A 23,038-nucleotide genomic window follows, 5' to 3' on the forward strand; every position below is an offset into this window, starting at 1 on the left:
GGGAGAGTGTGTTATTTCACTTTGCTGTGATTTCCGGCCGGTTCTCTGTTTTTTTTCCTGAGAACCACGTCGAGGGTGCCTGCTCGTCGGCCGCATGGGATAATCTAGGCCCTGGCTTCGGATGTGGCCTAGTTTCGTTTTCACTGCCCCTGCATGTCAGTCATGCAGGGGAACAGTGCGGCGCCGCCCACCGGCCGGTCAGCTCAGGCGAGGACACTCCTCTCTGAGGAGATGTTTCCCTCCCCTGTATTTCTCCTTGGCCCTCCGGTTCCCGCTCTTGGAATAAACCCCGCCCCCCCCTCCTCACTCCGGCGCTATTTTATCAGCGTTCACACACTGATCGGTGCTGGCTGCTGCAGCTGCTGCATCTGTCTGGGGGTCCAAGCTGTGGAATCCGGAGGGCACACAAAAAGCGGTCTGGTAAGCCACAACCTCTTGTTGTGGACTTTCTTGTACACTCTCTGGGGGTCATTCTGAAGGAGTGTGTTCTTTACTGCAGAACCTCCACCTCAGCAGCATGTCTCTCACTAGGAGCAAGGCTGCAAGGCTTTACTCTATATGCACTGTTTGTCAGCTCATACTGCCTGAACCGAGCACATATCCACATTGTGATGCCTGCTCTAACATGGTGGTGCCTCAGCCTGGAGTCTCCCTAGGGGTCCCTCCGGCTGCTCCAGCCCCGGTGGCTGAACCCCCGGCTTGGGTAGCATCGTTTTCTGAAGCTATCTCCCAGTCCTTTGCCGACTCCATGGGACAGCTGTCCCGAACTCTGCTGAGCATGCATCAGCCCCCCTCTCAGGGCGCCTCTGCTGCTCCGACTCGCTCTGCAGAGCTCACAGAGGATTTTTTATCTGTTCCCGGACCCCGTCCTCCTAAACGGAGACGCAGGGACTCTTCTCCTTCCTCGTCCCACGGCTCTGATTCACGAGCTGAATTGCAGGGCGAGGAGGATGCCTTTACTGTGGGCTCGGACGCTACCTCTATGTACCCCATTGATCTATCTGAAGGTGATGCGGATGTTAGTGACTTGATTGCGTCCATTAATTCCGTACTGGACCTCAATCCACCAGTGTCAGAGGAACAAGCCTCTCTGGTAGAAAAACACCAGTTTACCTCACCTAAGAGAGCAAGGAGTGTGTTCTTTAACCACTCCAGTTTTCAGGCCACTGTGACCAAGCCCAGGGCCTGTCCTGACAAACGCTTCCCAAAGCGTAGTTCTGATGACAGTTTTCCCTTTCCACCAGAAGTGTTCAAGGAGTGGGCTCATTCACCAAAGGTAGATCCTCCGGTGTCTAGAATCTCAGCCCGGAGAGTTGTATCGGTGGCCGATGGCACCTCACTTAAGGATCCCACTGACCGCCAGGTTGACCTTCTGGCCAAATCTGTATATGAGGCGGCAGGGGCCTCGTTCTCCCCGTCTTTTGCGGCAGTGTGGGCTCTTAAGGCAGTCTCTGCTTCTCTGGCGGAGATACATTCCCTCGCCAGGGACTCTATGCCCGAAATGGTTGCCTTAACTTCCCAGGCTTCGGCTTTTTCATCCTATGCCATGTCTGCCATTCTGGAGGCTTCTCACCGCACGGCGGTGGCCTCCGCTAATTCCCTCGCGATCCGCAGGATCTTGTGGCTTCGAGAATGGAAAGCAGACGCTTCTTCCAAGAAGTACCTTGCTGGGCTCCCCTTTGCTGGGTCCCGGCTGTTCGGTGAACAACTGGTTGAAATTATTAAGGAAGCTACTGGCGGGAAGAGTACTTCCTTGCCACAAACTAAAACCAGGAAACCTGCCCAGGGCAGAAACCAGTCGAGGTTTCATTCCTTTCGTTCCTCTAACTGGTCATCCTCTAAGCCCTCAGCCTCGTCCACTAACTCAGCCAAGGATCGAAAACCCAGCTGGCGCACGAAGCCGCGTCCTCAGAAAAACGGAGGAGCCGCTGCCACTAAGGCAGCCTCCTCTTGACTATCTGGCCACGCCAGCAACGTCCTTGGTCGGTGGCAGGCTCTCCCACTTTGGCGACGTGTGGTTTCAACACGTCTCCGATCAGTGGGTGCGGGATATCATCTCCCACGGCTACAGGATAGAATTTTCTTCCAGCCCGCCAAACAGATTTTTTCTGTCCACTCCCCCCTGCTCCAAAGCCGCCGCCTTCTCTCAGGCCGTGGCATCCTTGCAGTAATTGTACCGGTTCCCGCCTGGGAACGGTTCAGAGGTTTCTACTCAAGCCTCTTCCTAGTCCCCAAGAAGGACGGTTCCTTCCGGCCCATCCTGGACCTCAAGCTTCTCAACAAGCATGTTCAGGTGCGGCACTTTCGCATGGAATCTCTGCGATCGATCATTGCCTCAATGACCCAAGGAGATTTTCTAGCATCCATCGACATCAGAGATGCCTATCTGCATGTACCAATTGCGGTTTCACACCAACGTTGGCTACGTTTTGCAATCGGAACATTTCCAATTCGTGGCTCTCCCCTTCGGGTTAGCCACGGCCCCTCGTGTATTCACCAAGGTCATGGCAGCAGTGGTTGCGGTTCTGCACCTCCAGGGGTTGGCAGTGATTCCTTACCTGGACGACCTTCTAGTCAAGGCTTCATCCAGTGCAGACTGTCAGCGGAGTGTCTCGCTCACTCTCGCCACGCTTATTCAATTCGGGTGGCTTGTCAATCTGCCCAAGTCCACTCTGACCCCGACCCAGAGACTTGCATACCTAGGGATGCAATTCGAGACTCTGCCGGCACTTGTGAAGCTGCCCTTAGTCAAACAGCAGTCCCTTCATCTGGCGGTGCGTTCTCTGTTGAAGCCCCGCCGTCATTCCATCAGGCACCTCATGCAGGTGCTGGGTCAGATGGTGGCGTCAATGGAAGCGGTTCCCTTTGCCCAGTTCCATCTGCGTCCTCTGCAGTTGGACATTCTCCGCTTTTGGGACAAGCGGACCTCTTCCTTGCACAGGCTGGTGGCTCTGTCGCCACAGACCAGGAGCTCTCTTCAGTGGTGGCTTCGGCCCCTCTCTCTGTCTCAGGGACGCTCCTTCCTGACCCCGTCCTGGGTGATCCTCGCCACGGATGCCAATCTCTCCGGCTGGGGAGCAGTATTTCTCCACCACCGAGCACAGGGCACTTGGACTCCGTCCGAATCAGCCCTCTCGATCAATGTGCTGGAAATTAGAGCTGTGCTCCTAGCTCTCGTTGCCTTTCACCACCTGTTGGCGGGCAAGCACATTCGAGTCCAGTCGGACAACGCGACAGCAGTTGCCTACATCAATCACCAGGGCGGGACTCGCAGCCGCCTAGCAATGTTGGAAGTTCAACGTATCCTTCAGTGGACGGAGGACTCCATGTCCACCATATCCGCAGTCCACATCCCAGGCGTAGAAAACTGGGAGGCAGATTATCTCAGCCGTCAAACCGTGGACAGCGGCGAGTGGGCTTTGCATCCGGCAGTGTTTCGGTCAATCTGCCGCAAGTGGGGCACTCCGGAAGTGGATCTAATGGCCTCCCGGCACAACAACAAGGTCCTGGTTTACGTGGCTCGCTCCCACGATCCTCAGGCCTTGGCAGCGGACGCACTGGTTCAGGATTGGTCCCAGTTCCGTCTGGCCTACGTGTTTCCCCCTCTAGCTCTCTTGCCCAGAGTCCTGCGCAAGATCAGAATGGAGGGCCGTCGGGTCATCCTCATTGCTCCAGACTGGCCCAGGCGAGCTTGGTACCCAGACCTGCTCCATCTGTCCGTAGAGGTGCCGTGGCATCTCCCGGACCGCCCAGACCTTCCGTTTTTCCGCCAGAATTCTGCGGCTCTCAGATTGACGGCGTGGCTCTTGAGTCCTGGATCCTGACTGCTTCCGGCATTCCTTCCGAGGTCATCTCCACTATGACTCAGGCTAGGAAGTCTTCCTCGGCCAGGATTTACCACAGGACTTGGAGAATTTTCCTGTCCTGGTGTCGCTCTTCCGGCCATGCTCCTTGGCCGTTTTTTCTTTGCCGACCATCCTGTCCTTTCTACAGTCCGGTCTACAGCTAGGACTATCCCTCAATTCCCTCAAGGGACAGGTCTCGGCTCTGTCAGTGTTGTTCCAGCGGCGTATCGCCCGACTGGCCCAGGTGCGCACCTTCATGCAGGGCGCATCTCACATCATTCCTCCTTACCCGCGGCCTTTGGATCCCTGGGACCTTTTAATCTGGTCCTCACGGCCTTACAGAAACCCCCCTTTGAGCCGCTTAGGGAGGTTTCTTTGTTTCGACTTTCACAGAAAGTGGTCTTTCTGGTGGCCATAATTTCTCTCAGGAGAGTCTCTGATTTGGCTGCGCTCTCTTCGGAGTCGCCCTTTTTGGTTTTTCACCAGGACAAGGTGGTTCTCCGTCCGACTCCGGACTTTCTCCCTAAGGTGGTTTCCCCTTTCCACCTTAACCAGGACATTTCATTGCCTTCCCTTTGTCCGGCCCCTGTGCATCGCTTTGAGAAAGCGTTGCATACTTTAGATCTGGTGCGGGCGCTCCGGATCTATGTGTCACGCACCGCCGCTCTCAGGCGGTGCACCTCTCTTTTTGTGCTAACCACCCGTCAGCGCAAAGGTCTCTCGGCTTCTAAACCGACGCTGGCTCGTTGGATTAGGTCGGCCATATCCGATGCCTACCAATGTTCTCAGGTGCCTCCCCCGCCGGGGATTAAGGCGCACTCGACCAGAGCTGTCGGTGCCTCTTGGGCTTTCAGGCACCAGGCTACGGCTCAGCAGGTCTGTCAGGCTGCCACTTGGTCTAGTCTGCACACCTTTTCGAAGCACTACCAAGTGCATGCTCATGCTTCGGCAGATGCGAGATTGGGCAGACGCATCCTTCAGGCGGCTGTCGCCCATTTGTGAAGTTAGGTTTTGCCTACTTCTCAGTTTCTGTTTATTTCCCACCCATGGACTGCTTTGGAACGTCCCATGGTCTGGGTCTCCCATAAGGAACGATAAAGAAAAAGAGAATTTTGTTTACTTACCGTAAATTCTTTTTCTTATAGTTCCGACATGGGAGACCCAGCACCCTCCCTGTTGCCTGTTGGCAGTTCTTGTTCCGTGTGTTTTCACCGGCTGTTGTAGACAGAGGTACCGGTTATTCCGGTTTTTACTCGATCTCTACTTGTGGGTGGATGTCCTCCTTCAGCTTTTGCACTAAACTGGCTAGATTTGTCATCCAGGGGGTGTATATGCTCGGAGGGAGGAGCTACACTTTTAGTGTAGTACTTTGTGTGTCCTCCGGAGGCAGAAGCTATACACCCCATGGTCTGGGTCTCCCATGTCGGAACTATAAGAAAAAGAATTTACGGTGAGTAAACAAAATTCTCTTTTTTGCAAATTTAAAATTTAGCAACTTTTTAGAAACTGTAAATGTGAGATGTATATTCTATAGGGATGATCGAGCTCTACCATGCTCAGGTGTTCTGTACTCCTAAGAAGCAGTTGGACAGGGTTGACTTGTGTGCTTAGTATTATGGAAGTCAGTGGGGGACTCTATCATTTTTCTGGAAAATCTTCCACTAATAATCTATGCAGTTCAAATTTGGAGAGAAAAGGGTTAATAAACCGCGCTGCAGTAGAAAGGAGGATCCATGTAGAAGGAATGATTTTTATTGTTTTTGTCTACACGTTTCGAAGTCTTTGACTTGTCCTGAGGAAGAAGCCATAAGGCTTTGAAACGCGTAGATAAAATCATTCCTTCTACATGGATCCTCCTTTCTATGGCAGTGCGGTTTATTAACACTTTTCTCCCCATATTTGAACTGCATCTCCATGTGGGTTCTGCTGCAGCCATATTTATGCCATTACGGTGCCTGTGACTCTCACGACCACACCAGGTGAGTCTACCCTTACAGCACCTTTGCTAACAGTGTTTTAGGATAAGACCCTATTTGCACTTACTGTGTCTTCCAGCACTTTTAACCACTTATAATCTATGGTTTCTTCTTAGAGGCAGATCTGACACGGATTTAGAGATTTAAGCCATAATTAATCTAAGATCTTGCAACAAAAAAGTGGAATAAAAACTTTGAAATGTTGCAGATTCCCAGTTTCTCCCATCTCCGCTGAAATGGGCATAGCTGGGGCTTGTTCTAATTCATAACAAGCTGCAGCCTTCCGTACTCCAGAAGCCTTACTCTAGTCCCTGATTGGAGTAAGATTTCTAGCGTAGCGTACAGATGTGCATGGCATGTCAGATGCCCAAGATTCATGAAGGGGGTTGCATCACACCCTCTCATCATACCATCAAGAAAATGGACAATATAAAACAAAGTATTGGTAATATTATAGGTGTCCTATAACTTGGCTTGTATGGTGGTATATTAGCTCACATGGTGGAGTGCAAAGGTTTGTGATGTTTGTGTTCATTTATTTCAGCTATACAGGTGCCTTGAGAGCGTCTGGTGAAATGGCCTCAGCTCAGTATATTACTGCAGGTTGGTGTCCTTTTTTCTCTTTAGAGTAAATATATGCTAAGAAGATGAGAGGAAACTAGACTTCAACAAAGTTAGGGATCAAGGAAACTTTCTGACAAGACCAGTTGCATTAAATTAGACCTTGTGGCTGTAGCTGTGTAACCTCTGTGCCTCATTTTCTTGTACTCTCATGACACTGCATCAAATACCTGACCCTTCCATCTTCTTTACAATTTAGCTCTTCGTGATTTATATGAATCAATGGACAAGACCTCCGCTAGTATTCCGCCAATCATCCTTCTACAGTTCTTACACATGGCCTTTCCACAGTTTGCAGAAAAAGGTGACCAAGGACAGTATCTACAACAGGTAATACCAAAGATGCCATTTGTAATGCTAAGGCTTGGGTTGCATGGTGGCTTTGTCCGACACTTGATGCATGACGAAAGTTTGTCCCTGCTATATTGACTAAATTATCATGGTCGCTGTGCTTTCACAAACAAGGTGGCCATAAAATAATCTAAGGTGTTTGGAGACTGACCCAGTGGACAGAATTGGCTGAAAATTGGTATGTATGCTATTTAAACCATGGTGAAACGGAAAGCATCTTACATTTTTTTTTTTATACCAAATATCCCCACCAGGTGAAAAAGTGGCGCAGTACAGTGAGAGTGCACCTTGCAACTCAGTCTGCAAGATGCCTGTCTCTTTGAACGGATCATACGCTGTTAGTGTTGTTGTTTTATGACAATGCCAGGAATGCTACAGCTGCACTGAGAGCCTTTCGTCGTTTGAAAGACCTTCACACACGTAGCAGTCCAATGGCTGTCAATTCGCTGAGACAGGTGATGACACATTTTGAGGCAACAGACTTATTGAATGTTAAGCCAGGGTGCGGGCGACGACTGGTAAGCAGAGCGGTTGTGGAGGACATTGTCACTGCCATCGTGGAACAGGGGCCGAACAACCCTTCCAGAATAGCAGTGCACGCAGTGTTTCCAGGCCATTTGGGCTCCCGTACAGCACCGTGTGGAAAGTTCTCCGAAAAGGCCTTGTGGGCATACCCATCCAAAAATAGCCATAATAAACAACTTCTTCCTCGTGACAATGATACCCGTATGACATTTGCATTCATGTTTCTTGAGAGTGGAAGTGGATGGCAACTGGCCATGGAATATTCTGTGTAGCGATGAAGCGTATTTTTTCTGAATGGAATACTGAGCACACAACTGTCGGATACGGGCTACCGGAAATCCGCCTGCAGTTGAGGGGGGTTCCGCTGCATTCACCAAAGGTAACCGTTTGTGTGGCTTCACCTCATCATTCATCCTCGGACTGTTCTTTTACAAATAAATGAGGCCAACTGGGGTTGCTACCTGTTCCAGGACAGCAGCGAGATACCAGACAATGCTGGAAATGGTGGTCGTTCCTCAACTCCAATAGCAGCAGTGTCTTCAGACGATCACCTTCATGCATGACGTAGCACCTCCTCACATCACAAACCGTGTGAACGTTCTACATGCACATTTTCCCGACGAGCTGCTCCTTCCCTAACGCATGGCCACCGCGTTCGCCCGATCTCTGTCCTTGTGATTTCTGGTTGTGGGGACACTTGAAAGAGCGTGTTTATCGGGGAAATGTTGACACCCTGGCTGACCTCAAGACCGCATCATTTCGGAAGTGTATAGCATCCCACCAGACATGTTAAGCGTCGAGCATGTTTTGCATAGGATGAACATGATCACCATGCATGATGGCGGCCATATTGAACAGTTTTGCTAGTCTCTGGAACAATTGTGACATCTCCAGTTATCAGCACATGGTTTTTGGGCCGCTCACTTTTTCTCTGACGCCTCATTGGGGGACACAGGACCATGGGTGTTATGCTGCCTATCCATAGGAGGACACTAAGTAGATGCAAAAGCATAGCTCCTCCTCTGCAGTATACACCCCCTGGCCGGGCCAGGCAACCTCAGTTTTAGCTTGGTGTCTGTAGGAGGCACATCCTTTCAAGGTTTTTGTTATTTTTTTGAGGGCAACGGTTTCCCTTAGGGACCGATCTCCCAATACCATCAACAGGCGGGAACGCGGAGTATTGCCTCCACGTACCCCCTCCTGCGATGCTGGATCCTGTGCTGCCTTTTTTACTGGACGACTGGTCCCACAGACACCGATTTTCCAGAGCCCAGGGCAGAGGCACAATTCCTCAGCCCCTCTTTGCAGGCTCTGAGTTGATACATTGCACCTGTGTGGCCGAACACAGCAAGCTGACTCTATTTCCATTGCCTGGACTGAGGCAGTGTTAAGGTGAGATCCCCCTGACTGGTTTCCCAGACAAAGGAAGAAAGATGTTGCAGGGAAGGCTCCCAGGACTACTGAATTTACAGTCTTTTATTCCCACCATAGCTGCGTGCTAGCTAGAGGACGGGAAAGTCCCTTGCTGATTGCAGGGAACCCTGCAGAGATAATCTCCCGGTGGCGGGGGGAGGTCTCCCAGGGCTCATAAACTCAGTGTTTATTCCCTCTAGCTGCGTGCTGGCTGGAGGAGGGGGAGTCCCTTTCTGATTGCAGGGACTCCTACAGAGATAATGCCACTCCCTGACGAAGCGAACACTTCACCATCGTGAAACGTACGTTGGAGTCTGTACTGGGGGCTCACCATCCCTGTCACCTCTGGTTGGCTGCACGTCCTATGGTATTTCCACCCCTCCTTACAGGTTTGTGGTACTTGTGGATTGGGTCCACATGCATTTGGCTTGTCCCGGTCATTTCTCTTTTCTCTTTTTCTACACTGAATCCTTATGGGTCTACCTACATAATAGGGGCTGCCCGATGCATTTTTTCCCATAGTATGACCACTGCTTGCCTGTTGTATATCCTCCGCTATTTTGGCCAGGGTATCTATCCAAACTTCGGCTTTGCCTTTGATAAATTAGCCCGCTTGGGCTTTTTATTGTCTTTTTGGATACATGTGGCCTGGTGGATGGAGATCTGACTCTCCCCCCCCCCCCCAGTGATGGTCGTGCAGCCCCCAGGTGTTATTGCCTTTTATACCATATTTTCCTCTTGTGCCTCTTTTATCTAATCTGACTCTGCATGTTTAATATTTATGTCAATAAACTATTTGATATTTTTGAAGCTAATTTACTCTGTTCTCCTGGTTTTGAAGAGATAATCTACCGGTAGCTGTGTGCTGACTCCGAAGCTCCCTTCCCACCGTTTTTTAATACCGACAGCAGGGGGGCACACTGACTTCTTCTTGGCGCTCTTTTAGCGCTAAGCCCCCCCCAGGAAAACGCACGAAGATCTCCACAGAGACTCCTTCCTGAGGACGCAGGGCCATCGGCTGATTCTGGTGAGGTACGCCGAAGCAAATACAATCCTTGCTTCCCACTGCTTCACTTGTAGCTCTGCATATCATTGCTCCCCCTCCTTACATACTCCTATTAGGAACATGCAGAACTCTAAGGGTATAAAACAGCAGGGAGACGAAAAATCGACCGCAAACAGCTGCTATGCCAAACAATTTCTTTTATTTAGACGATTTTCTCCATAGGTGCAGGTAAAAATGCGGGAGGTGGCTTGGATGCGAGTCCCTCCACAGTCCTGTGGAGGGACTCGCATCCAAGCCACCTCCCGCATTTTTACCTGCACCTATGGAGAAAATCGTCTAAATAAAAGAAATTGTTTGGCATAGCAGCTGTTTGCGGTCGATTTTTCGTCTCCCTGCTGTTGGATCCCCTAGCTGTCTGCTACCGACCAGCACGCTGCGCCTGAAACCAGCGCCACATGATAACCATCAGCACGTGAGCCACTGAACCAAAAGGTAAATTGAGGGCAGGCAGTGCAGGACTTGTTCTCGTTTGGCTGCATTACTCTAAGGGTATAAGAGTGCTAAGGCTCACATAGTCTATTATTCAGCCTGCACTGCCTGCAACGCTGAACTACCACGTAAACACACCACCTCTGTGAGTCCTGTGCCCCTATAGCCCCCTAAGATACCACCGCCGCAACCGTCAACCCAGAGCCTAGGGCTCCCAGCCCACCGGAATGGGCACAGTTCCTGTCCCAATCCATGGAAAAACTGTCACAGAACCTGGTGCTGGCTATGCAATATCGTACTCCACACCCTTCTGGGCCCCTGGACGGAACGCAGCCTGAGGATATCCCTATGGAGGATTCTTCTGAGGTAATCCGGGCCCATGCTTCACCGGTTGCAGGGATTAGGAAAAGAGCACACGGCCGGGTGTCTTCAGCACTCTCTCATGGCCCCCATGGCTCTCCCTCGGGAGCACACAGGGCAGGCTCTCCCACACTCTCGACGGCTTCTGAAGAGCTGGAGGAGGGAGAATGCTGTTTGTACCGGGATGATTCCTTGGTTTCACCCTCCCCAGATGATCAAACTGCAATAGACTCCCTTATATCAGCAATCCACCAAACTCTACATGTGGAGGATCCCCCATCCACTACCACTGACCATGCAGTCTCCTTTAAGAGGGCAAGGAAATTTCAAAAGGTTTTCGCTGATCACCCAGAGTTTCAGGATATCCTCACAAAACAAAGGGAGAAGCCTGACAGGTGCTTCGGTAACCTCATGGAGTCCCGGTATCCCTTAACACTTCGCTTGAGGAATCCCAGTTCCCTCATACCGTCACAGATGTAACAGCTCAAATTGCCGCTGCGGCGGAGTACCTCATGCAGGCCTCCATTGACGCTGCTACCTGCGCAGCTTTTGCCGCCTCAAATACCATAGCCATCCGTAGAGCTCTCTGGCTCCGACAATGGCGAGCGGACTCTGCCTCCAAGAAGTCTCCCACGGGCCTTCCCTTTTTTCCAGACTGATTTGTTTGGCGAATGTCTGGACAAGCTCATTTCTGACGCCACGGGAGGAAAAAGTACCTCCCTTCCCCAGCTGAAGCCCAGGACGACCTTCACCAGACGTCCACAGTCCTCGTTCCGCTCCTTTCGGAACTCTTTTGGTTGGTCGACATCCCGCTCTGCCCCCGCCACTAGCCGCGGACTACGCAGGGACCGACCAACCTCAGCTCTCCCCGAACCCACTTCGTCATGGCAGCCTAGACCGAAACAGTCCAGGACTAGGGAGACTCGTCCACGACGTTTTCCCCCCTCATGACTCCTTTGGCTCCCCGGAAGACACACTCATTGTAGGAGGTCGACTGCGGCTCTTTCAACACATCTGGGCTGCCGCCTCAGACGACAAATGGGTGCGAGACCTTGTGTCTTCCGGTTACCACAGAATTTCGGACCAGACCCCCGAGTCGGTTCCTTCTCTCAAACCTCCCAAAGACTCAAACGACGAGAGGCTTTTTTTCTCAGCAATCCACTCGCTCCAAACAGCAGGAGTGATAATACCTGTCCCGGACAACGAGATGTTCAGGGGTTTTTATTCCAACCTCTTTGTGGTCCCCAAAAAGGATGGGTCAGTTCGACCCATCCTGGACCTCAAACACCTAAACAAATGTGCACGTACGGGGATTCAGAATGGAGTCCCTAAGGTCCATTATTGCATCCATGGTCGAAGGGGAATTCCTCGCTTCCATAGATATCAAGGATGCGTACCTGTACATACCAATCGCTCCAGATCACCAAAAATTCCTCCGCTTTGCAGTTCAGGACTCCCATTTTCAATTCGTAGACCTACACTTCGGCCTTGCCACCGCACCAAGGTTCTTCACCAAAGTCATGGCGGCCGCCATGAGCGTCCTTCACGCCAGGGGAGTAGTCGTTCTCCCTTACTTGGACGACCTCCTCATCAAGGCCCCCCTCCTTCCGCGACTGCTCAACCAGCGTACAGATCACCGTGGACACCCTATCCCGCTTAGGGTGGCTACTGAATCTAGACAAATCATCCCCGGTCCCAGCATGATCCATCACCTTCCTGGGCATGTCCCTGGACACCCGTCGGGGCTTGATCGATCTCCCTCAGGACAAGGCGATCGCTCTTCGACAAGCGGTACGCTGCCTTCTACGTCCTCCGTCTCACTCCATTCGATTCAGCATGAAGGCGCTCGGCAGGATGGTGGCGGCTATGGAGGCAGTACCTTCGCCCACTGCAGCTAGCCCTTCTAGCGGCCTGGTACAAGAGCCCCTTCTCCCTAGACAAACATCTTCACCTGACTCCTTCAGTCAGGTATGCACTCCGCTGGTGGCTTCGGTCCTCATCCCTATCGAAGGGGAGATCTTTTCTCCCAGTGAACTGGCTGGTCCTGACCACGGACGCCAGCCTCCTAGGCTCGGGAGCAGTGTACCGGCACCACACTGCTCAAGGACGTTGGACGCCCCAGGAGTCTTCCCTACCCATAAACATCCTGGAAATCCGTGCGAGCGGGTCGTCAGATTCGAGTCCAATCGGACAATGCGACAGCTGTAGCCTATATCAATCGTCAGGGGGCACCCGCAGCAAAGTGGCTTATCTCGAGGCCCACAAGATCCTCAGCTGGGCCGAGTCGACGGGGTCAGTGATATCAGCGGTACACATACTGGGGGTAGAGAACTGGGCAGCAGTCTTTCTAAGTCGCTAAGGCCTGGCTGCCGGAGAATGGTCTCTCCACCCAGAAGTGTTTCTACACATCTGCACTCGCTGGGGCACACCAGACGTGGATCTAATGGCCTCAAGGTTGAACGCAAAGGTACCCGCGTTCATAGCCAGGTCACGCGACCCGCAGTCCATCGCGCGGATGCTCTAGTCTGCTCCTGGCACCAATTCCGCCTGCCTTACATTTTTCCACCTCTACCCTTGCTGCCGCGGGTAATCTGGAAGATCAAGGCAGAGGGAGTCCCGGTGATACTGATAGCACCGGACTGGCCCATGCGCGCCTGGTACGTCGAATTAATACAAATGCTCACAGACGCACCGTGGCGCCTTCCAGACATCCCAGACTTGCTGACCCAAGGGCCCATTTCCCATCAGAACTCCAGAGCCCTGAAGCTGACGGCATGGCCATTGAGACCTGGGTATTAACAAGATCAGGATTCTCCCCCACGGTTATTGCCACCATGATCAGCGCCCGAAAGCCTGCTTCATCCCGCATTTACCACCATACGTGGAAAATCTTTTCATGGTGCAGGGAAACTAACGTCCATCCTATGCCTCTGGCCATCCCCAAAATTCTCGACTTTCTGCAGTCTGGCTTGCAAGCGATTGGCTCTCAGTTCCCTTTAAAGGGGCAGGTCTCAGCGCTCTCAATCTTCTACCAATGCCGCCTGGCTCAAAAACCGCAGGTCAAGACCTTCCTCCAGGGCGTTTCCCATCTAGTTCCCCCGTACAAACGTTCTGGACGGTCTCCAGAGGTCTCCCTTTGAACCTCTCAAGGAATCCTCCCTTGCTCTTCTATCCAGGAAGGTAACATTCCTGGTGGCAATTACATCCATCAGATGGGTTTCGAAGCTGGCAGCACTCTCTTGCCGCGAGCCTTTTCTGATCTTTCACCAGGACAAGGTGGTTCTGTGCCCCCTTTCGGATTTTCTTCCAAAGGTTCCTTCCCCGTTTCATTTGGACGAGGACATTGGTCTGCCTTCCTTTTTGTCCACACCCAGTTCATAGGGTGGAAAGGTCTCTGCATTCGACCTGGTCTAGCCTACATACTTTTTCAAAACATTACAGAGTCAATACCCAGGTTTCAGCTGAGGCAAATCTGGGTAGGAAAATTCTGCAAACTGCAGTAGAGCAACTCTCTCAGTAGGCGCTCCAGGCTGTCTGGGACTGGTTCCTAGTCCTTGGGTTGTGTTGTCGTCTTTTATTTTTCCCACCCATGGACTGCTTTAGGACGTCCCATGGTCCTGTGTCCCCCAATGAGGCGTCAGAGAAAAACGGATTTTTGTGTACTCACTGTAAAATCGTTTTCTCTTAGCCATCATTGAGGGACACAGCACCCACCCTGTTGCCCTGTTGGGCCTTGGTTCTCTCATAACCTTATTTGGTTATGACTTTTTTTTCTCATGTTCCTCTGAGATAAGTTTTTACTATTTTTTTTTTCTCCTACTGCTTGTGTACTAAAACTGAGGTTGCCTGGCCCGGCCAGGGGGTGTATACTGCAGAGGAGGAGCTAATGCTTTTTGCATCTACTTAGTGTCCTCCTATGGATAGGCAGCATAATGGCCATGGTCCTGTGTCCCCCAATGATGGCTAAGAGAAAACTATTTTATGGTGAGTACACACAAATCCGTGTTTTTCCTGGTGAGTTTTGGTAGAAATTTTTTTTTTTTTTTTTTTTTTTTTTAGATGTCTTCAGCTTCCCCATGCCTTGCATAGCATACATACCAATTTTCAGTCAGTTCTTTCCACTGGGTTAGTCTGTACACTGCTCTAAACACCTTAGTTTTTTTTATGGCCACCTTGTATATTGATAGCAAAATTTATTCAAAAGAAGTTCAACCAGATATGATATTTTGAAACGTACTTGTTAGTCACTATACCCTCGGGGCTGCAATGTGACCCCATTAAATTGGTTATGTTGCATTATAGCCTGGCGAACCTTGTTCATGCAACAAGTGTTGCGGCCAAAATCTTCCTTGTAGCTCCAGCTAAATATTTCTATTGAGCCGGTTTCTAGTTAATTTACTTTTTTTTATGGTCTTGTGTTACCATGTGGTTTGCTGAATGAATGTAGCCCTATAATACTGTCAAGGGAGGAATTTGCATTGAAGACTGCTAATGGAGTCTTCGTTTAGGATCCAGAGACGGTGCCCCATTAATGCTGTATACCAGTGCCGATATATATCAATGTATATAAGACAAAGAACACACAGACAACATGCTCTCTCCTTGAGTCAGCAATACCCACTGAGCTCATTATTATATTGAAAGAAACTTAATTATTACAGAAGGCACCTTCGGCCTTGAAAATGATACACAGAGTGTATGGGAGTATCACTCCCCTATTTCTCCCAGCAGATGTTCATTAAAACATTCTTTCTATGTGAACATTACTGATAAGAGTTTGTAGCTTCACATTCTGGCTTCATCATCTTTAGTTAACTCCTTCATGATTATACAACTTTGAATTATACTATAGATCTGTGCAATTGCTACATAGACAGACAGATAATTTTACATCTACATTTTGATTTAGTTATATACACAGATATTCTTATTACGTTTAAACAAACATACTACAGCTCAGGTGACCTCCACAATACCTCATGGCACCGACCTCTGTGTGCCGGAGTCTACTGCGGCTCTGTAATGTTGGCCATTTACGTTATGTTTTCATTTTATCCTACAGGAGTGGACTGTAGTGTAATGTATATTGGACCTCCCCTCACATCTTTGGTAATATTGAGGGGGAAAAGAGGAATTTGACATTTTGAATTTCAATGCCCAATTTTACTCTTGGGGGTTATTAGTCACTGCCACAGGTGGTTTGTGGGTTTCAGAACGCATTTGTGCTTGCCTAACACAGGCGTTCATGTTCATAAAACAGAACGGGTCAGGAGGCAGTTGGCCAAATAAGCATTTGGCTGACCAGTCTTAGATATGTTTAGTTAGTTTCAGAACTGCTCCTCAGTTGGCAGCCTCAAGTTATCATTTACTACATTCATAAATGCAGCGGCCACTGTAGGGAGAACCTCAGGTGTTTACTGTTGTCGTTCAGCCACCCATCTGGTTTCCATGTTGGTCGGCCATGTAATTTGTGTATTATGTTTTTATTTTTCAGGATGCTAATGAATGCTGGGTACAGGTTATGCGGGTTCTGCAGCAGAAATTAGAAGCCATAGAAGGAGACACAGAAATGGAGGTAATTGCTCAGTAGGTGGCTTTCATTCGTGCCCTTACTATTATTCCATCCAAAAAGTGTGTGTTTTGAAAAGCAAGTCTGGAGTCACTCTTGCGAGAGACTTGCACCGTATCACCAGGCACAGCCGCACACTCTCTGGACAGGAGCCTCTCAGCTGCATAGAAATACATTCAGGCGACCTGCTCCTGTCAGGAGAGTGTGCAGCCGTGCTGGGTGATGCGATGCGAAACTTGTGCAAGTGTGACTTTGGCCTAAGAAGGAGTTTACTAATACCTAGATGTGTCTAACCCATTATGGGATTTATTGTAGGATGTTGAGATTTACTAGGAGCAATGTCTTGTTGGATGATGGCTATAAATACACAACTGTATTTTTGGTCTGAGTACTGTCTGTACAAAACTCCGCACACTAAGCAATGCATTAATTGGGGCAGTACAGATTGATTTTTATTTTTCACAAACTAAATCTGCGCATGACAATCTCCACCATGCAATAGTTTCTTCCATGTGTCGGATGATGCTCTCCCATTCAAGTCTGTGCATTATAGTACATTAGTTTCCCAAATTAAAGAATTACATTTAGCCTTGAAAATTTTCAGCAGCAGCTGCTGTATAAAAAGGATCACATGCGGGTAATGAGAGAAAAACAAGTGCAAGCTTTCTGGATGAAACGCGGACAACACAAACGAGAAGATATAATGAAAAAATATCCAGCGTCCGTTCCTCTAAAATCAATTTTATTCCATTTTCTTTAAAAAAAAAACAAACCACAAGTACTGGTGCATGATAGATGAAATAAAAAAACAAGTATCCCCGAGAAACCTAGAGTCAGTGTACACACAGACATGTTTCGGACATTGTGTCCTTTCTCGATGTGTGTTCTTTTTTTAAAGAAAATGGAATAAAATTGATTTTAGAGGAACGGCCGCTGGATATTTTTTCTTTATATCTTATCGTGCTGGAGTCTCACTGGATCCATGATGGCTGTTCTTCTAAGGGAGTGGTGAGCTGACAAACACTATTTTTCCTATTTATTTAACACAAATGAGAACTTTCATAAAATATGCGCAGTGTCTATACATTGTGCTGAGAAATGGGGGTGAAATGTCTTCACTACAAAGTAATTTGAATTGAAAAAGGAAAATCCTAAAAACTAGGTGGAGATAAACTCTTCGCAACACAGTGCAATAATACGGTAGCCCTGTATTATTCCTGGAACTTGTGGTTCTGCCCAGCCTGGAAGCTTGAGGGTTAATTCTGGACTAGTTACTGTTTCTCCCTGCTATCTAATCTGTCCTGGACTTCTCTGCATGTAAACACATGACTTTCCATTGTCTGTTCTAGTGAATTCTACTCTGGTTCTGCTGTTTTCTTCTGTTTGTGTTTATCATGTTCTGACAATTCTTCTGCCTAAAGATTCAGCTTCTGATTCTAAAGGCCACGTCTCACTAATCAACATCGCTGCTGAGTCACGGTTTTTGTGACGCAACAGCGATCTTGCTAGCGATGTCGCTGTGTGTGACATCCAGCAACGACCTGGCCCCTGCTGTGAGGTCGCTGGTCGTTGCTGAATGTCCTGGACTATTTTTTGGTCATTGCTCTCCCGCTGTGAAGCACACATCACTGTGTTTGACAGCGAGAGAGCAACGATCTGAATGTGCAGGGAGCCGGCTTCTGCGGACGCTGGTAACCAAGGTACACATCGGGTAACCAAGCAAAGCGCTTTGCTTGGTTACCCGATAGTTACCTTGGTTACCAGCATCCGCAGCTTCTAGAAGCCGGCTCCCTGCTCCCTGCACATGTAGCCAAGGTACACATCGTGTAACTATAAGCATAGCGCTTTGCTTAGTAACCCGATGTGTACCATGGTTACGAAGCACAGTGTCATTACATGGGTCGCTGGTGGCTGATCTCTGATCGCTGTGGAGATCTTCCTGTTTGCCAGCTCACCAGCGACCATGTAGCGACGCTCCAGAGATCCCAGCCAGGTCAAATCGCTGGTGGGATCGCTGGAGCGTCGCTAAGTGTGACGGTACCTTAAGGGTTAAGGTATGAAGGCCAGGGATATGTTAGATGAAAAATATTCTATCGGTATCGCATGTTTGTCTATTTATTTATTCTGTTTTCACAAAACATGTTAACTAGCCCTTCATCTTGTCTCTTTAGACGGAGTCCGCGGGCGCTGCGGCTGCACCAAAGAAAAAGAGTTTTATTGACCAATTTTTTGGCATTGAGTTTGAGTTAACGTATCCTTTTATAGCAGAAATTGGACACTGAAACAGTCTGAACAGAGGGGCTCACATCCGGGGCATGGGAATACGGTTTTTACTCCAATCTGGTTGTGGTACAAAAAAAACGACGGCTCTTCCGTTCCGTTTTGGACCTAAACCTGCTCAACAAGCACGTGAAAACCAGACGGTTCCGGATGGAATCCTTCCGCTCCGTCATTGCCTCCATATCTCAAGGAGATTTCCTAGCGTCAATAGACATCAGGATGCTTATCTCCACGTGCCGATTGCTCCAGAGCACCGGTGTTGGCTACGATTCGTTATTGAAGACGAGCATCTTCAGTTCGTAGCCCTGCCCTTCGGTCTGGCGACAGCCCCACGGCTTTTCACAAGTTCATGGCAGCAGTGGGAGTAGTCCTGCACTCTCAGGGTCACTCTGTGATCCCTTACTTGGACGATCTACTTGTCAAGGCACCCTCTCAAGAGGCATGCCAACACAGCCTGAACGTGGCGCTGGAGACTCTCCAGAGTTTCGGGTGGATCATAAACTTTTCAAAGTTAAATCTGACACCTACCCAATCGCTGACATATCTTGGCATGGAGCTTCACACTCTCTCAGCGATAGTGCAGCTCCCGCTAGACATACAGCGTTCACTACAGACGGGGGTGCAGTCTCTCCTTCAAGGCCAGTCACACCCCTTAAGACGCCTCATGCAGAGGCAGTCCTTTTCGCGCAGTTTCATCTGCGTCCACTTCTATAGGACATTCTTCACCAATGGGATGGGAAGTCAACGTCCCTAGACAGGAACGTACCCCTTTCTCAGACGGGCAAGGACTCTCTTCAGAGGAGTCCACCCCTCAGATCAATGTTCTGGAAATCTGGGCAGGGTATCTTGCCCTGCAAGCCTTCCAGCAGAGGCTGGAAGGCAAACAGATCCGAATTCAGCCGGACAACTTCGCAGCGGTGGCATACATCAACCACCAAGGCGGAACACGCAGTCGGCAAGCCTCCCAGGAAGTCCGGCGGCGTCTGATGTGGGTGGAAGACAGAGCATACACCATATCCGCAGTTCACATCCCGGGCATAGAAAACTGGGAAGCAGACTTCCTCAGTCGCCAGGGCATGGACGCAGGGGAATGGTCTCTGCACCCGGACGGGTCTCAAGAAATCTGTAGCCGCTGGGGGAGGCCGGACGTCGACCTAATGGCGTCTCGGCACAACAACAAGGGCCCGATTTTCATGGCGCGGTCTCACGATCAAAGAGCTCTGGCGGCAGGCGCCTTAGTTCAGGATTGGTCGCAGTTCCAGCTACCCTATGTGTTTCCCCCTCTGACACTGTTGCCCAGAGGGCTACGCAAGATCAGCTCCGATTGCCGCCGCGCCATCCTCGTCGCCCCAGACTGGCCGAGGAGGTCGTGGTACCTGCATCTGTGGCATCTCACGGTCGGCCAACCGTGGGCACTACCAGACCGGCCAGACTTACTGTCCCAAGGGCCGTTTTTTCCATCTGAATTCTACAGCCCTGAACCTGACTGGTGGCTATTGAGTCCTGGATCCTAGCGTCTTCAGGATTGTCTCAAGACGTCATTGTCACCATGAGACGGGCTAGGAAGCCGACGTCTACCGAGATCCACCACAAGACGTGGAAGATATTCTTATCTTAGTGCTCTGCTCAGGGAGTGTCTCCCTGGACATTTGCATTGCCTACTTTTCCTTTCTTCCTGCAATCTGGTTTGGGAAAAGGTTTGTCGCTCGGCTCCCTTAATGGACGAGCGCTGTCTGTATTCTTTCAGAAGCGCATAAGGCGACTTCCTCAGGTACGCACGTTCCTGCAGGGGGTTTGTCACATTGTCCCTCCGTACAAGAGGCCGTTAGACCCATGGGATCTGAACAGGGTACTAATTGCTCTCCAGGAGCCGCCCTTTGAGCCTCTGAGGGATGTTTCACTTTCTCGACTTTCACAGAAAGTGGCCTTTTTGGTAGCGGTCACGTCTCTTCAGAGAGTGTCCGAGCTCGCAGCGCGGTCATCCAAAGCTCCCTTCTTGGTGTTTCACCAAGACAAGGTAGCGCTGCGCCTGATTCCGGGGTTTCTCCCTAAGGTGGTATCCCCCTTTTCATCTCAGTCAGGATATCTCCTTACCTTCCTTTTGTCCTCATCCAGTTCATCGATATGAATTGGATTTGTATTTGTTGGATCTGATGAGAGCACTCAGAATCTACATTTCCCGCACGGCGCCCCTGCGCCGCTCGGATGCACCCTTTGTACTTGTCGCTGGTCAGCGCAAAGGGTCGCAGGCTTCCAAATCCACCCTGGCTCGATGGATCAAGGAACCAATTCTTGAAGCCTACCGTTCTGCTGGGCTTCCGGTTCCATCAGGGCCGAAGGCCCATTCTACCAGAGCCGTGGGTGCGTCCTGGACATTACGGCACCAGGCTACGGCTCAGCAGGTGTGCCAGGCGGCTACCTGGGCGAGTCTGCACACCTTCACCAAGCGTTATCAGGTGCATGCCTACGCTTAGGCGGATGCCAGCCTAAGTAGAAGAGTCCTGCAGGTGGCGGTTGCCTCCATGTAGGGAAGGGCTGTTTTTACAGTCCAAACTTGAGGTATTAATTTACCCACCCAGGGACTGCTTTTGGACGTCCCAATCGTCTGGGTCTCCCAATGGAGCGCCGAAGAAGAAGGGAATTTTGTTACTTACCGTAAATTCCTTTTCTTCTAGCTCCAATTGGGAGACCCAGCACCCGCCCCTGTTCCTTCGGGATTTTTTGGTTGTTCGGGTACACATGTTGTTCATGTTGAATGGTTGCAGTTCTCCGATGTTCCTTCGGATTGAATTGTTTAACCAGTTATTGGCTTTCCTCCTTCTTGCTTTTGCACTAAAACTGAAGCAGCCCGTGATCCACGGGGGGTGTATATGCAGAAGGGGAGGGGCCTTACACTTTTTAGTGTACTACTTTGTGTGGCCTCCGGAGGCAGTAGCTATACACCCAATCGTCTGGGTCTCCCAATTGGAGCTAGAAGAAAAGGAATTTACGGTAAGTAACAAAATTCCCTTCTTTTTTTTTTTTTATATGCAAAATGTACACTATCTCCATAAGAGCTTTTATATTATTTGTCTTACACAGTAAATGGATCATTCTTTTTTTTTTTTTTTTTTTCTTTGTAGTACAGCACATCCCATTGCCGAATTTTATATAGCTGCACTTCTTTGTTGGTCAGTGTCCTGCCCCCTCTCCTGCTTTTACACACACTGCACCCATCATTTTCATTATAAAATAAATGTAGGGTGTATAAGGCAACCTTCATTGAGCTTTCTACACAGACTGCTCACATGGTGCAGGCTCCATCAGACACTGTCCTAATACTTTATTGAAGACCCCAAAATTTATATTATTAGTCAACAATTGACATCCCGAGTCTACATGGTATCATGTGAGGTGACTTTTTGGGAGGACGCGCCATCTTCCTCGATCCCAGTGACTCGCCCAGACTGGTTTATAGGGACCAATTAGCAGAAATGCAATACACAATAAGTTTACAAAACTAGATCAGAATATGTATAAAGCTCCAGCCATAAACTAAGCAATAGTAAGAGTACACTAAAAGCTCCATGTCGCATTTAACACTTTTTTTTTTGTTGTAACGTTTCAAATGAGACTATACAAGAATCCTTCCACTGCGGCATTTTTTTCTTCTTAGCTGCTATATCCTGAATAATGTCACTCCTCAAACACTTGTCAACGTAATTTAATTAATTTTGTGTTGGTGCTCAAAGGATCAGAGTCATAAAAGTAAAAAGCTTTGAAAAATCTTAAAATTTTGGGGCAAGTCAAGGCTGCTCTTTAATTTTGTGGCATTTTTGCAATGTTTTCGTTCAGCTCCGACAAAGTAGGTGTGATGTGGTCGGTGTGACCGCCATTGTGGCACTACAAATCTTAATCCAGCGGGGATTGAAGTAACATTTGTAGAGAGATGCATGCGGAGCCGCACACCACTTGTCAGATGCTCCTGGTTCATTAAGAGGCACAATCGGGAGCCTTGCACCCCACCCCGACCCCTTGTGAAGATTGACTATCTTTAGGCACCTCTGTTTGCACCTCGACGCACATTTTTACTAGTCCTTGCTGCAGGGAGATTTGTGGCGTAGTGATTGCTGCCGCTTGTCATGAATTTGCCAAATGGCGGTTGGCACATCCTTGCTCTGCAGCGACTGAGCCCCACTTAATTTAGTGAAACTGCAACAATGGTGCGAGAACCCAAAACTGAGACTTTTTACTATTAGTAATTTTTACTTTAATGGCAAAAAAGCTTTGATAAATTAGGCCCAAATGTTTTACATATCACCTAACTTTCAGTATGACACTCTCCTTATTCTCACAAACTGACCATGAGGGAGACTTTTAGCGATATGAGGAGCATGATTATCCTTATAATGTAAAACATTATCTGTCCGTTTATAAATCGAACATCCCAATTTATCCGCAGATTTCACAAAATTTACATCCAAACAGTTGCTCTGATGACTGCTGTGTTCATTCCAAAATTCGACCGTCTCCCAGTAGTGCACAGGACGTGTCTGCTGAAGCCTTGTACAGCCTACATTTATTGCACTGATTGACTCACTGGGTTTTGTGATGACCTGGCGCT

The 23,038-nt window shown here is 49.4% G+C and overlaps 1 protein-coding gene across 1 annotated transcript in view; it reads left to right on the forward strand.

Annotated features, from left to right (window-relative positions):
- Positions 1 to 23,038, forward strand: part of USP14 (ubiquitin specific peptidase 14) — a 95,949-nt gene that overhangs the window by 39,596 nt on the left and 33,315 nt on the right. Inside the window, exons 6-9 of the mRNA XM_075314474.1 lie at positions 6,366 to 6,424; positions 6,642 to 6,772; positions 16,081 to 16,161; positions 18,327 to 18,406. Coding sequence (XP_075170589.1) covers positions 6,366 to 6,424; positions 6,642 to 6,772; positions 16,081 to 16,161; positions 18,327 to 18,406 — 351 coding nt within the window. The remainder of the gene's footprint in view (positions 1 to 6,365; positions 6,425 to 6,641; positions 6,773 to 16,080; positions 16,162 to 18,326; positions 18,407 to 23,038) is intronic.

The sequence above is a fragment of the Anomaloglossus baeobatrachus genome, chromosome 6 (genome assembly GCF_048569485.1).
Source record: "Anomaloglossus baeobatrachus isolate aAnoBae1 chromosome 6, aAnoBae1.hap1, whole genome shotgun sequence".
Taxonomy (NCBI): Eukaryota; Metazoa; Chordata; class Amphibia; order Anura; family Aromobatidae; genus Anomaloglossus; species Anomaloglossus baeobatrachus.